Source organism: Adiantum capillus-veneris, chromosome 3, assembly GCF_014529385.1.
Source record: "Adiantum capillus-veneris isolate H3 chromosome 3, ASM1452938v2, whole genome shotgun sequence".
Lineage (NCBI taxonomy): Eukaryota > Viridiplantae > Streptophyta > Polypodiopsida > Polypodiales > Pteridaceae > Adiantum > Adiantum capillus-veneris.
In genome coordinates this window covers 113,877,093-113,891,187 of record NC_140933.1, presented here as the reverse complement: position 1 = coordinate 113,891,187, position 14,095 = coordinate 113,877,093, and the positions used below count along the sequence as shown (strand labels likewise).

At 42.3% G+C, this 14,095-nt stretch overlaps 1 protein-coding gene across 1 annotated transcript in view; it reads left to right on the top strand.

Moving 5' to 3' along the window:
• LOC147461515 (alpha/beta-Hydrolases superfamily protein) overlaps nt 1–10,678 on the top strand; it is a 57,069-nt gene extending 46,391 nt beyond the window's left edge. The window contains exons 3-8 of the mRNA XM_086509049.1: nt 8,448–8,659; nt 9,121–9,265; nt 9,358–9,430; nt 9,539–9,685; nt 10,101–10,226; nt 10,305–10,678. Of these exons, the coding sequence (XP_086365175.1) occupies nt 8,448–8,659; nt 9,121–9,265; nt 9,358–9,430; nt 9,539–9,685; nt 10,101–10,226; nt 10,305–10,376 (775 nt within the window). The 3' untranslated portion in view covers nt 10,377–10,678. The remainder of the gene's footprint in view (nt 1–8,447; nt 8,660–9,120; nt 9,266–9,357; nt 9,431–9,538; nt 9,686–10,100; nt 10,227–10,304) is intronic.
• The last annotated feature ends 3,417 nt before the right edge of the window (nt 10,679–14,095 follow it).

Here is a 14,095-nt window from a genome sequence, read left to right as displayed (position 1 = left end):
AACAGCAGGCTGTTCAGCCGGTTGCATCGCAACAACGGGCGGTCTAGGAGCATCAACCTGTTCCCCTACCTGTGGTGCATCAATGGCAACTTGTTGGGGCTGATTTTCAGCAGCTAATGGCTGATTTTCAGCACCATTTTCAACATGTAAAGGCTGCTGAACATTGGGCCTTCTTGGCTATCCATATGTAACATCTTCACGAAAAACAACCCGGCGCACTTCCTCGACCTTTGTGGGCTGTTTGTGCATGCAATTCTCATTGAAGATGACATCATTGCTGCGTATGATTTTCCGTAATGCGGGATCCCATAATCTATACCCCATTTCACCATCCTCACCATATCCTAGGAAAATGCATTTATGAGACTTTGGTTCTAGTTTGGTGCGCAGTTCACTCCGGATGTGAACATAGGCCTCACAACCAAACACTCTTAAATGTGCATATGAGGGTGGCTTGCCAGACCACACCTCCTCAGGCACCTTTCCACCCAAAGCCTTGCTAGGTGAGCGATTAATCAAGTGAATAGCTGTTTGCACAGCTTCTGCCCAAAAACCATGAGGTAATGCAGCATGTGACAGCATACTCCGAACTTTCTCTTGGATAGTCCGGTTCAACCTCTCTGCAACTCCATTCTGAGAGGGATTAAAAGGAGCCGTGAGCTCTCTTTTAATACCTTTAGTAGCACAAAAGTCAATAAATGCTTTTGATACATACTCCCCCCCATTGTCTGAGCGCAAAGACTTAAGCTTCTTGTCAGTTTGATTCTCAACAAACGCAAGAAACTTCTTGAAAGTATCCAAAACATCGCTTTTAGCACGTATTGGATACACCCACACCTTACGTGTAGCATCATCGATAAACAAGACAAAATATTTCTTTCCCCCTAAGGACAACTGTGGCATTTCACATACATCGGAATGCACTAAGTTTAACCTGTCAGACTTCAAAGAAAGAGACCTTTTGTGCGGTGTTTGACTGTGCTTACCATAAATATAGTGCTCACAATGAGAAAAATCAGCATACCTCAAACACGGCAAATAACCACAACGAGACAGAGTTTCCGTTCCTCTTTTACTCATGTGTCCCAACCGGCCATGCCACAAAGAAACACTTGGCTGCTCGATTACGGCAACAACATGGTCACGCACATTAGATACATGCAAAGGATACAAAGTGTCCGATTTACAACCCTTGGCTACAATCCGGGCCCCTTTACAAATTTTCCACTTGCTATCACCAAAAGTGGTGTGATAGCCTGCATCATCTAGCTGCCCTGTACTAATCAAACTCTTCTTGAGTTGTGGCACATGGCGCACTTTGTGCAAAACAAAAGTCACCATCAGCAAAGGAAAACTGGACACTGCCAATACCTGCAATGTCACATGCATAGTTATCTCCCAAATAAACAGTGCCCTGCACCTCACCTGAGTACTGTGTAAACCAATCCCTATGAGGTGTTACATGAAAGGAGGCACCTGAATCAAGAATCCAAGTATGCATGTCCACATCAGAACCCATAGCAAGGGTATGTGCATCCACAGAAGAGGCATTGAGTACATCAGTGCTGCTGTCACTGTCACAACTACTAGCAACATTGATTTCCTCAATCAACACAGTGCTCTTCTTGGCATTTCCCTTGTCCTTTGCATCAGTTTCAGCACCCTTGTTCTTCTCTTTCTTCCACTCATAGCATTCCCGTTTATAATGCCCTTTCTTTCCACAATGATGACACACAACATCTTTTCTACGAGATTTGCTGCGTGCCCTGTCCTTACTGTCAGATTTCTCCCTCTGTTGAGACCTGCCTCTCAAGTGCAATGCATTAGAAGACCCACCTGTGGTGTTCTTCCTGTTCATCTCTTCCATCAAGAGAGAACTCTCTACATCTGCATACTTAAGTGACGCACTTGAGTTACTAAGAGCTGTCCGGAATACATCCCAACTCTCGGGCAATGTGCATAGCAGAAAAGTAGCTTTGAACTTCTCATCAATCGTGAATTTCAGCTCTGTCATTTGGCTGAAAATAGAATTGAATTCATTGAGGTGCACTGACATGTGCGTGCCCTCCTTCATGCGGAGATCCATAAGCTTCTTAAGCCAATACACTTTACTGGCAGCACTCTGCTGTGCATACAACTCGTCTAAACGCTTCCACATGCCCCATGCTGTCTGCTCATTCTCTACATTGAAGAGTAAATTGTCAGACACCGAAAGCATGATCGTGGAACGAGCCAACTCGTCCACTTCTTCCCATTCTTCAACCTCCATATCAACCGGTTTCACACCCTGTAACTTAATAGGTTTCGCCTGTTTCTTTTGCAACATCACATTATAACATTGCTTCTTCCATATAGCAAAGTTATGGGCACCTTCAAGCTTGCGAATGTGCAACAAATTGCCACTTTCACTGCTAGAAGCCATTCTGAGTGATTGCAAACACTGAAACCCTGTTTTGCCGACCTAAACACGCCCAAATGTGCGCAATCGGGCAAAAAACAGCTTGCTGTTACAGAAAAACAGCGAGCAAATTTCACGCGAAATCACCCCAAAACAGCGTACATTCACTGCCAAACCCTTACCAAAGGTTTCCACAAGGTGTATACATCATTTGCTTGCTGAAATTCCCTGTTTTAGGGCAAAAATCAGACCTGTAAACACCTGTTTTGCTGAATTTTCAGAACCTCGTTGGTGGAAACACCTGTAAGATTGACCTGTGATACTTGCCCTAATGAAATTGCATCAAATTGACCCCGAAATTGGTCAATTTCAGCAGAAATAGGCTGCTGTTCGCCAGTTTTTGAAACCCTAATTTTGGGGAAACTGTCACCGGAGGTCGATTCTACACGGTGAGAGGATCCCTTCGCGACAGAGTTGATCGAAATCGGTTGAATATCCTTCCCGCAGCGAGCAAGAACAGAATTCTGATCTGTGTTGCGAAAATGGCTCTCTTGGAAACCCTAAAGCTCTGATACCATGTGTGGGGGAGCAGGAGAGAGAGCCCACTTGCTGTCCTATGCAATGAGAGTGAAGGAGAAGAGGAGATTGGCGCAGAAAGAGCACACGCAGAGAAAACGTGAGAGAGAGAGAGAGCTCGTTGAATTTTTGGGAAAAGCCACGCTACTGTTCTTTTGGGCTTCACATTTGAGTATATGAGTAACTGACTAGGGGGCCATTCACACTTGGGCCCCCTCACTTATAAGTCTTTTAACTTATAAGTTAGTAAGTACAAGGCACTTAGGCCTTTATTCCCTAACACTAACCCTGTTGCAGATGCGTTAAGTCGCAAAGGATAGATCCTGACTCTTGAGTCAAGATCCACAGTTTCTCTTCAGGGTGTGTCTTTCGACAGCATGAAGAACCAGTACGCAGATTTCGAGTTTGGTAAGCAATGGTTGTAGGCTCTTGCTTCCCAAGGGCCTAACAACTATCTCATTCGTGATGGTTTGTTGTATTTTCGTCACCGTCTATGTGTGTTATCCTCTCTTAGGACAACCATATTGCACGATGCACATGACTCTCACGGGTGGGCACATGGGATTGAACACCATTCTGGAAAAAATAGAAAGATTCTTTTTTTGGCCTAAAATGCGAAAGGATGTGTTTCGTTATGTCACACAGTGCACTATTTGTCAAAAGGTAAAAGCTTCTCGGGGTAAGCAGCAAGGCCTCTTGCTTCCGCTGCCTATTCCTGATGGACTTTTTCAGGATATTTCCGTGGATTTTGTGACTAACCTTCCACCTAGTTTGCATTCAAGGAACACTCAATGTTTGACAATTGTTGATCGTTTAAGCAAGTTTTGCATGTTGATTCCTTGTAAGGCCACAATCACAGCATAAGATGTAGCACGGTTGTTTATAAAATATTGGTACCCCTCTGTGGTTTGCTAAAATTGATTGTTTCAGATAGAAATGTTAAGTTTACGTCCAATTTTTGGCGGCACTCTTTGAAAATTTTGGCACTAAGTTGAATTTTTCATGGGCTTTTCATCCACAGTCAAATGGTCAAACAGAGATTTACAATCAGTTGGCTTTTGATGTTCTGAAGTCTTATGCGCATGATCAGCAGTCTTGTTGGGAGCTCTATCTCCCATTGGTTTAGGCTATTTTGAATGGTTCCTTTTCCTCTGCCATTGGTCGAACTCCGTATGAGGCAGCTTTTGGCCGTCCGCTCCAATTACTTTTGACTCGCTCGGTCATTCAAATGCCTAATGCCAATGCTGAAAGTTAGTCGTTGGATGAGATTTCTGAGAGTGTGAAGCTTCGGCTAAGCAAGGCTCACGAGTCTTACTCACGACAGGCTAACAAGCATCGTCATGATGTTTCTATCAAGGAAGGGGATGGGGTTTATTTAAGAATCATGAAGCAATGTCTTAAGCAAGTTGGAAAGAAATGTCCTAAGTTGCCTTTCAGAATATATGGTCCATTTCCTGTCATTAAAAAGATAAATGAGGTTTCTGTGAAATTGCAATTGCCTAATTCATGGTCAATGCACAACGTTTTCCATGTCTCTTGGTTGAAAGTGTTTCAGAGAACACCTCCGAAGGACATTTCCGAAGAAGAAGAGCTTGAGATCATCGATGAAGTTGAAGTCATGGAGCCGGAGCAAGTGTTGTTGCATCGGTTTTGCCATGGTTCAAAGAAGCAAGTCAGACAGTATTTTTTGAAGTTCAAGGATCGAGGAACCCACGAGGCAGTGTGGGTCGATGAAGAGTTTTTCAAAAATTACCCAAAATTGTTGGCAGCCTACAAAGAAGCCATGCAGATCGATACCAGTACCTCACTTTAAAAAGGAGGGGATGTCACGTGCACATCTAACCCTATGTGCATGTGGACAAGCTACTTCAAGTCTAGGGTTCAGGTCAGCTTAGGAAGTGTTCTGGCATCTCTGTGAGCCTGTGCGCAGACGGTGCATGTCCAGGCACTTAGAGTAGTTGCATATCCTCTGGTTGCACACAACATGATCATCAGCATTACAATCAGTATCCATCATGAGCATTTAACAGTGCACAAAACCCATTTTTCCTATTTTATCCATTTTTCACTTATTATTAATAAGTGACTTTGTTGGGAAACTGGGTAGGGCAAATTTGCTAAGCTCTATAAAAGAAACTTAGCGCTAGAGTGCACCTTCTCAGCAAGAACCGGCAGGAGACTTAGCGTTTTCAGCCACAAGATCAACCTGGCGTTTGTGGAGTTCCCAAATCAGCCAGCGTTTTTAGACTTCAGCAGTTAGCATTTTCAGTTTGCACATCAGCCTTGGCGTTTTGCTACAGTTCACCTAGCATTATTAGTTTGCAGAGTGCCTAGCGTTTTGCAGTTTCTAGCAACAGTTCAGCCCAAGCACATCAGTGTTTCCAGTTTTCAGCACTTAACTTTGCAAGATCAGCCCCAAACCTCGCAGATCTCACCTGCTCGCAGCAGATCCTTGCCGCACGGTCAGATCAGCTAGCGTTTTCAGATTCAGCCCGTTGTTCGCAGATTTCAGCATCTGCGTTTTCAACGCATCGTCGTCGCGTCGTCGCCATCACCGTCCTCACCGACACAGTGCCAGTATTCAGATTTGCAGATTTCAGTCCCTAGCGTTTTCAGATTTCAGCCCGTCTTGTCGTTGTCATCATTGTCGTCGACCATTGGCAAGTCCATATGCATATAGACCATTGTACCGGATTTGTGCAATCAATAGCATAGACCTCTCTCGCCATAGAGAGGGGGGCCCTTGGAGGAGGCAACCGTCTGGTGTCGTATTCTTCTCTCTCTCTCTCTCTCTCTCTCTCTCTCTCTCTCTCTCTCTGTGTCTCAGCACCTTCATTCACAGTGTCATTCAGTTTGTTTGTGATCATTTGCACTCTCTCACATAAGGAACGGAAGGCTCTCTCTTTCGTAAGTAAAAGGAACCCTTGAGCTCAGTTCGGAGCACTCATCTTGAGCAAAGTTCAACATTCACTTCCGCTGCACCTTACATGTTGATAGCCTTGTTGGCCTCCCTTGTCCTTTGGCACGTCATTCTGAGTCGTCTGAATTCTCCGAGGAACCGTCAGCTGATTCTTTGCTTTGTCGGAATCCTCAGATGCACTATCATTTGATTCCCTTTCTTCTCTAAAATCCTCTGATGAACTTGCATTTGGTTCCTTGGTTCGTCGGAATCCTCGGACGCACTATCATTTGATTCCCTCACTTCTCCAGAATCCTTTGATGAACTTTCATTTGGTTCCCCTAGCTCATTCTCTTCACTAGAAGACTCTTGCCCTGTTGAGGTGGACACTGGCTTGTCCTTAGGATAAGTCAATGAGCCGACATGCATTCCAAAACCTTGCTTGGCCTGCCCCATAAGTCTCTGAATAGAGTCAGACTTCTGTTGCAGACAATACTGTCGAATCTCTTTTGGCAAACCACAACAAAATCGTTGATCTGGTCCGTCAAAGTGACCCTCCGAAATGAAGACACTGGAAAATAGGTATCCCAAAACCTCTGGCAGTAGTCATCGAATGTGTCTTTCTTAATCATTCTCAGATGATGCAAAACCACAATGACATCTTCTTCATATTCCTATGTTATTGAGGCAGAAGTGAAAATTCTCTTGAATTCTACCCACTTCTTCGGCGCTTCTTTGCGTAACAACAGGTAGTTTTATTTTAAAGCCCTAACCCCTTCAGTTTAGGCCTCTCGGCCACACTTCCTGGGTTCATTTTTTCAGGTTTCAGTTCCTGCCATTTCTCTTCGAGTTGGGCATGCCATGTCATCACTTTGTGACACGTCTTCTTGCCATTGAGTTAACTCCATAACGTCTACTTAGAAACTCATTTGTGTTTGCCACTTCTGATGTGAAGGTAAGAGTAAGTATGTTATGATCTCTTTTGTTTTGCTAATGGTTGATCGATCGAATCAGCAAGGAAAGGGCCACATTTGGGACCAAGAATACTCGAGGAAGCCTAAGGGATTTTAAAGCCATGACGGACACTCCATATATTTGTCTAATGAAATCTTGAGAAAGTTGGGTGTAGTTGGCACAGGGAAAGCCAACAGTGGGGTACCCTTAGCTTGGCCTCCTTGGTGTCCAACGTCACAACTTGTTTCTGAAATTTAATTACCACTCATGAACACCTCCTTATTCTCCATGCCTGTATGGAACCCTCAACAAAGACAAGTCTTTCATATTCTCACCCATATCAACGAAACTCTTGCATCAACATGGAATGAAAATGGTCACATGACCCGCAATACAAGCATATACATGAAGTCGGCCAGTGCATGTACAGTCACAAAGGAAACATGTACATGGAGGTTACAAGGCCCGCATTGAGGGCTCACATGCAACATGCTGACCGTGTGAACTTCTGTCCCGGGAATACCATATGCATCATTAAATGACCGTGTGAACTTCTGTACTGGTGACTCGTGAGGCTTTGAACTCTTCAATCCTTTCACTCCCAAATGTTGCATATGTGAATATTTTTTTAGTGAAGGAAGAAAGAACTTCTCTTGGTGCACTTTGAATGAGCCAATTGTGCACCTTGTCAAGCTTTTTAGGTTACCCTTACAAATGATAATAGACCTAGGAAGAAAACATATTACCCATGCTATCTGGTTTGTTTTTAGGAATTTCTTGCAATTTTATTTGTTGGTGCTTGGTGTGTGTTGTGTTTGGGAGCATATGTTAGTACCTACTTCTACACCCACTATTGGGCAGTGACGATGTTAGTGAAGATGTCGTGGTATTTAGTCAATACTATACATGATGGAGCTGATGGCTATATTGTCTTGTGGGTGACTGCAATGGTCTATACCTTGCACTTTCCTTTAAGGGTGAATGTGGGCTTATCCTGGATTCAGCTAGGTATATTTTTTGGTCGTATAGCGGACAGGCAAACTTAACATTGTGAAGTTTTTGTCCAAGTTATAACTTTGTGTTGATGTATGCTCATGTGTGTGTGCGTGTGGTGTGTGTTATGTTTGGGACCATATGTTGGTACCTAGTTCTACACCCACTATTGGGAACAGATGATGTTAGTGGGGATGTCGTGGTATTTAGTCAATACTATGCATAATGGAACTGATGGTTATATTGTCTTGTGGGTGACTACCATGGGTCTATATCTTGCAGTTTCCTTTAAGGGTGAATCTGGGCTTATCGAAGATTCATCTCGGTATATATAAATTGTACAAAGACAATTGTAGGCTGCTTTGTATTACCTCTGGACAATCATGATTCATAACTTCCCTTTTCATATTCTTATGAGGCCTCTTTGTGGCTACTCGGGGTAAAATAGTGGAATGCTTTAATTTGTGTTCCCTCTTTTATTGTCGTTCTGTGTAGTCTGTAGAGTTAAATCTTGTCGACCTTATAAGGTATGTACACTCTCTAGGGTTTGATCCTTGGAGTTTTATTGATGTGTGACGGAAAAATGCATGTATTTCCTTACGATGGGAATTTGTTTACTGTGTGCAGTGATCACTGGAGAAAAAATATACCTGTACTAGCAAGTCAGCATAGAGTTTTTGCCATCGATCTTTTGGGATATGGCTACTCTGACAAACCTAGCCCAAGTGCGGCTCCGCCAAATTCCATCTATAATTTTGAGAACTGGGCCAATCAAGTGCTTGCATTTCGCTCTGACATAGTGAAGGACAGGGCTTTTCTTATCTGTAATTCAGTTGGAGGTGAGTTTCTGCTGCTTCTTTAGTGTTCTATGATACACACCTGTAGTTCAAGTTCTTGTGAATATATAGGACATTATGGGGTCTGGTACAAGAACCATCTGTGTAGACGACAAAAGGGAATACAAACAAAATATTTTCTTTTTATGTATTCTCTGCACTCGTCTAGCTTGCTTTTAATTGGATGAAAGCGGATAGTTAATCACCCTTTTCCTTTTTGATTTCATGGTTTACTGCTAAAATAATCAGCTTAACTATTGGACCTTCTCTGTAAAAGGCTGCTGAAATGCCAAAATGGTTGAATCTGAACATTGTGGCAGGATTTATGCCTTTAGATGCTATCTGGAAATTGTGTTGCAGTGGGTTCTTTAGTTAAATTTTGACGTAGTGCAATTTGTTTCACGCTCTTTGAATCGTTATTGCAGTATCATCCACCTGAAGCATCATTGAGAAGATTTGTACAGGAATAGTTGGTCTTCAAGCTGGTCTGTATGATTCCGATTCAATTAGAGGGTTGATGCTTCTGAATATCTCTCTCCGAATGCTTCACATAAAAAAGCAGCAATGGTTTGCTCGACCATTTGTGAGGACATTTCAAAACCTTTTAAGGTGCAATGAAAATGGGATGGTTTTTGCCAAACAGATTTTGTATGTTTTTGTGGACTCAATAGTGAATATGAGATGGGTGATTTTTTTTGTAGAGACACTGATCTGGGGAAGAGGTTCTTTCAAGCAGTAGCAACGTCACAATCTGTCAAGAAGATACTTTGTGAGGTATTATCTTTCTGTGAGAGTATTTTTCAAGGGAAAATCCTTTGGTAGGTCCGCAATCATCTCACATTTTTTTCCTTTTTGGTTCCTTCTCTATCTGTGGTTCTGCAGTGTTACCATGATGATAGTGCTGTTACTGACGAGTTAGTGGAGAAAATATTGCTGCCTGGCTTACAACCAGGTGCTGTGGATGTCTTTTTGGACTTCATTTGCTATTCTGGTGGTCCTTTACCAGAGGAGATGCTTCCCAACATCAAGGTGTGTCTGCAAAAGCTCTTGCAAACCCTCTTGAGCATGTTCTCTCACATTTTCTGTTCAAAGTGCTTGTTATGTTCAAATGATAGCAGTTAGGTCTCTGTAGTGCACTGTTTATAAGGATTAAGAGACATGAAATCAGAATCATGAACACCGGATAGTAAATGCAGAACATCATCCCTAGGGCATGGAATGTACAACAGCTATAGCTTGGCTTCAAATTCATAGACTCACAAGAACGTGACTGTATCAGTTACCAATGATTAAAAGAGATTCCCCAAGCTCATGAGTTTTGCAATTTCGGCATTATCATATCAATCTTCATCTTTTTTACAAACAGTTCTTCTTTCTACTTTTGTTGCATGTGAATGCATTGTACGGTGTTTGTGACTGACGTGATACATCGCTGGGGATTCAGTGTCCTGTCCTGATAGGGTGGGGTGAGAAAGATCCGTGGGAGCCCATAGAGTTGGGAAGGGTATATGGAACTTACAGCTGTGTGGAGGAGTTTCGTGTGCTGCCCAACGTTGGACATTGCCCACAGGTATTATTACCAACAGTTCTCTGTTTTCCCTATCCTGTTCTGCATGGCCTCATTTATAAGTGCTCCTCACTTTTTCAGGATGAAGCACCCCATTTGGTTAATCCTTTGATTGAGAACTTCGTTTCAAGGCATACAAGTACAGACTGCTAATGAAGCACATTCTTCTCATTATGATTTCTGTTTATGGACCATAAGCAATACTTCAATTCTTTTTTAAAACACGATGGTATTAGTGTATTGACCAGGCCATGAGAAGCTCTTGGGAGTAATTGTGGACTGTTGGATAAAGCTTCTTGATTAGTGCCCCATGGCAAGTTAATGATGGTGAACCAGTTTTCTTTCTGTTTCTTGAGAGTGGGGCATTAACTAAGCATCGTCTGATGTATATGTAGGCCACTATGAGATGGTTGACATTTGTTTTTCTTATTTCTACGAAGAGGGACATTCTCATCCTCTTGTGTAGGCCTTTGTGACTTTTCACCTTGTTTTGGTGCTATTATATTCATCCTTCTATGCATCAAAATAGCCTTGAAGCCCACATGATAATGTCTAGATTCAGAATGGGCTGAATTCAAGCTCATCACCTAGATATATCTATGAGATGAATTGCCAACCACTAAAGATGAAACAATTTCAAGTTTCCCTCAACTCAACCTAAGGATCAAGAAAGCAGGCATGATCAAACAAAAAACCATGATATGCAAAGAGATTATGATCATTAATCTGATCATGCACACACAATGGCCAACTCAATAAGCTCCTAAAAGGTCCCGGACAAGTCTCTCCACTTGTTGGCTACTGAGAGTGCGTGGATTCCTTCATTTAATCACTCTTTAACTAATCCTACTCTAGCTGATAAATGAATGTAGCTCTAGTCCAAAGTCTTGATATACCATCTCTCAAACTAGCACATATATGTCAATATAAGGAGAGTAGTGACTTGACTAGGACACTGAGGCTACACTAATGTTTAATTCAATGCGAGTATGTGCTTGAGGACTTTAACATGTCAAATGCAAAGCAAATCACAACCAGAATGTAAAAATTGATCAACCTTGTCCACACATCATACTCTGATTAATTGAGGTGCAAACCTGAGGTGTAAGCAAGTCAATAGCTAGCAAATGTGCTAGCTTCCACCGAATTCAAACACATGCACAAATTGCGACATTAGGTAGCAGGTCAAAATGCAATGACATATTGATCTATTGGAAACGACAATTATGTTAATCTACTAGAACCCATGATTGTGAATCTACAAACAGTTTCTCAATTAGACACGTATAACTCTACTTATGAGCTCCAAAAGATACATAGAAGAGAATTAATTAATGCTTAATCTCGCACTAATCGTGATATAATGAGCCTAAACACAATAGTAAATGATAGACTAGGCATTGTGTTACCACTCTATTTGATTATACTCGAGAAAGGGAACTCCAAAAGTCCTTGGTGTAGCAGCTCTATTGTTAATCAACTGCAAATTTACAAAATGATAAGACCCTTGTAATGGAATTGGCCTATTAACTTGAGAGAGTAGCGGAAATTTAGGAGAATACTTTTAAGAAATTACTTTGTGAGCATAACCCGTGAACATAGTTGTAACAACATAATCATAGCAATTAGTTAACTTGGCATGAACAATACTTTTGCAACAGAGAGAATTTAGAGAACGTGACAACAGTTGACCGAATTAATGTGGAGACGGCCCCCCCTCCAATAGGTATTTGTATTATATTTCTCCCATTAAGAGAGACTTGTTACAATACAATCTTTGTGTTCCTTGTGACCTAGGTGATGCAATGAAGATGGAAAGCTTCATGCATCACAAGCATAACATAAACTTTGAAGAAAGCTTTAACTATCCCAAGCCTCAATCCCAAGCCTCAATCCCAAGACCTCAAACACCTTCGAAGGTGGAGAGAGCTAGCAGGGAATGAGGGTAGGGAAGAGGAAGAAGAAACATTTCATAGGAGAAAGAATTAACTCCTCACTTATCATAACTCTTCTTGCTAGCATACATAATAGCATAGTAGTGAAGAAGAAGGAGATGGCAAGCTTAAGCATTGAAACATGGCTCTTGGTTGGATTTGCACTCCATAGCCAAGAGTGTTGGTGTAGGATCTCAACCTCTACTTGCTTGGAGAGAAGAGCGAGCTCTTGCACTTTGCATAGTACACAATGAGAGTGTGTGTTGAGTGTGTCTGTGGGTGAGTATATCCCCTAAGCAACCCCCTAGCTTGCTTGGGTCGACCCCCCCCTTGTAGCTCATGCTTGAAGCTCATTGGACCCCTCCAGGCCTAGCGAATCACAAGCAGGAGGCATTACAAGCAACAAGGGTAGCCTTGGGACAAGTGTCTCCCTTTCCCCTTTGAGAGAGAGGACTTGTTAAATGCAAAAACAATTAAATAATTCAAGTAATTTATCACTGGACCCTTTTTAAGCCTGATCAATAGGATTCAAGCACCTCATGAAGGTAGCATGGGTAGGAGCTTGACATGTGTCCTTGTTGCCTCTTAAGGCTTGGGGTTACCTTGAGTGTGCGTGTGTGTGCGCGCGCGCGTGTGTGTGCGCTCTCACTAGCCCCTACAATATGGGCTCGCCCCCTCTTATGTAGGGCTCCTTTTGACTTTAGGTGCTCAAGCACCTTACTCATCAACCATGACAAAGCACTTCTAGCTTGGGGGTGTTCCCATAAGCTTCTCAAGCAAGCATAACAAAGCACCTCAAGCACGTTAGTCATCCAACAAGACAAGCACCTTAATCATCCAGCAGGACAAGCACCTCAAGCACCTTAATCAAGCATGACCAACACCTCAAGCAAGATCGGGTTCCCACCTCAAGCTTACCTAAGGTCAAAGGACTTTTACACACATTATTGGAGGTCTTTAATGAAGCTAACCCTAAGGTCTTATGCTCCATTGGTTAGCCTTGCTGTTTGATAGGAGTTCTCATTTGGGTCCCTTTACCATTGGCCCCGTGTTGAAATAGATCTATAAGCACATATCTATGTCTTAACCCTTGTTCCCGTTTATTCTCCCACATTAAGTGATCAGTTTAATATGAAATCATTTGGGTTGGTTAGATATTAAATTTTATGACATTACCTCTCTCTTGAAATCATAGTAATCCTCGACTATGAGGTAGAAGAGATAAAGCCTTAGTTATTAGTCATTCCGACTTAGCGGGTAGAGGATCCCTTTTTACCCTATGTATGACTAATCCGTTTGGTGATGGGGAGACATAGTTGCCGCAAGCATGTGTGCTCTTTAGTCCATTTCATTTTGCCAAAGTAGAGTGACAACTTCTACTTGGTGTTTGAGAGACATCGACATCACAACATGATTCCAAGCATGCATACTATTTAAATTTGTGCACAATTAAAAAGAGAACTAGTCTTATAAGACAAAAACATGGGTCATTTAAAAGAAATTTGTACATTTGCTTACTCTAATGAAACATTACAAGCATTGACAAGGTTCATACTATCCTTAAGTTGTATTCCTTGCATCCATCTAGCATCTTCAAAAGGATAATTTTTGAACTTAATAAGATACCATCGGATAATCTTACCATGTCGTAGTACCTTGTCTTCATGCCGAAGGATAGCTTCAGGTTGTAGCACCTCTTCTTGGTCTTCAACTTCGGAAGGGTCTTCAATAATTGGTTCACTTGGTGGCTCTCCTTTGTAGGGCTTAAGTAGGCTCACATGAAAAGCATTGTGTATGAGCCAATGGTTGGGCAACTTGAGTTGGTAGGCCGTCTCATTGATAGGCTTCAAAATTTGGAAAGGGCCTGTTACCATATACATGTGGTAGTGATGTGTGTGAACACACTAGGACCGCCGGGGCATTTTTTCCCTCTTAAGG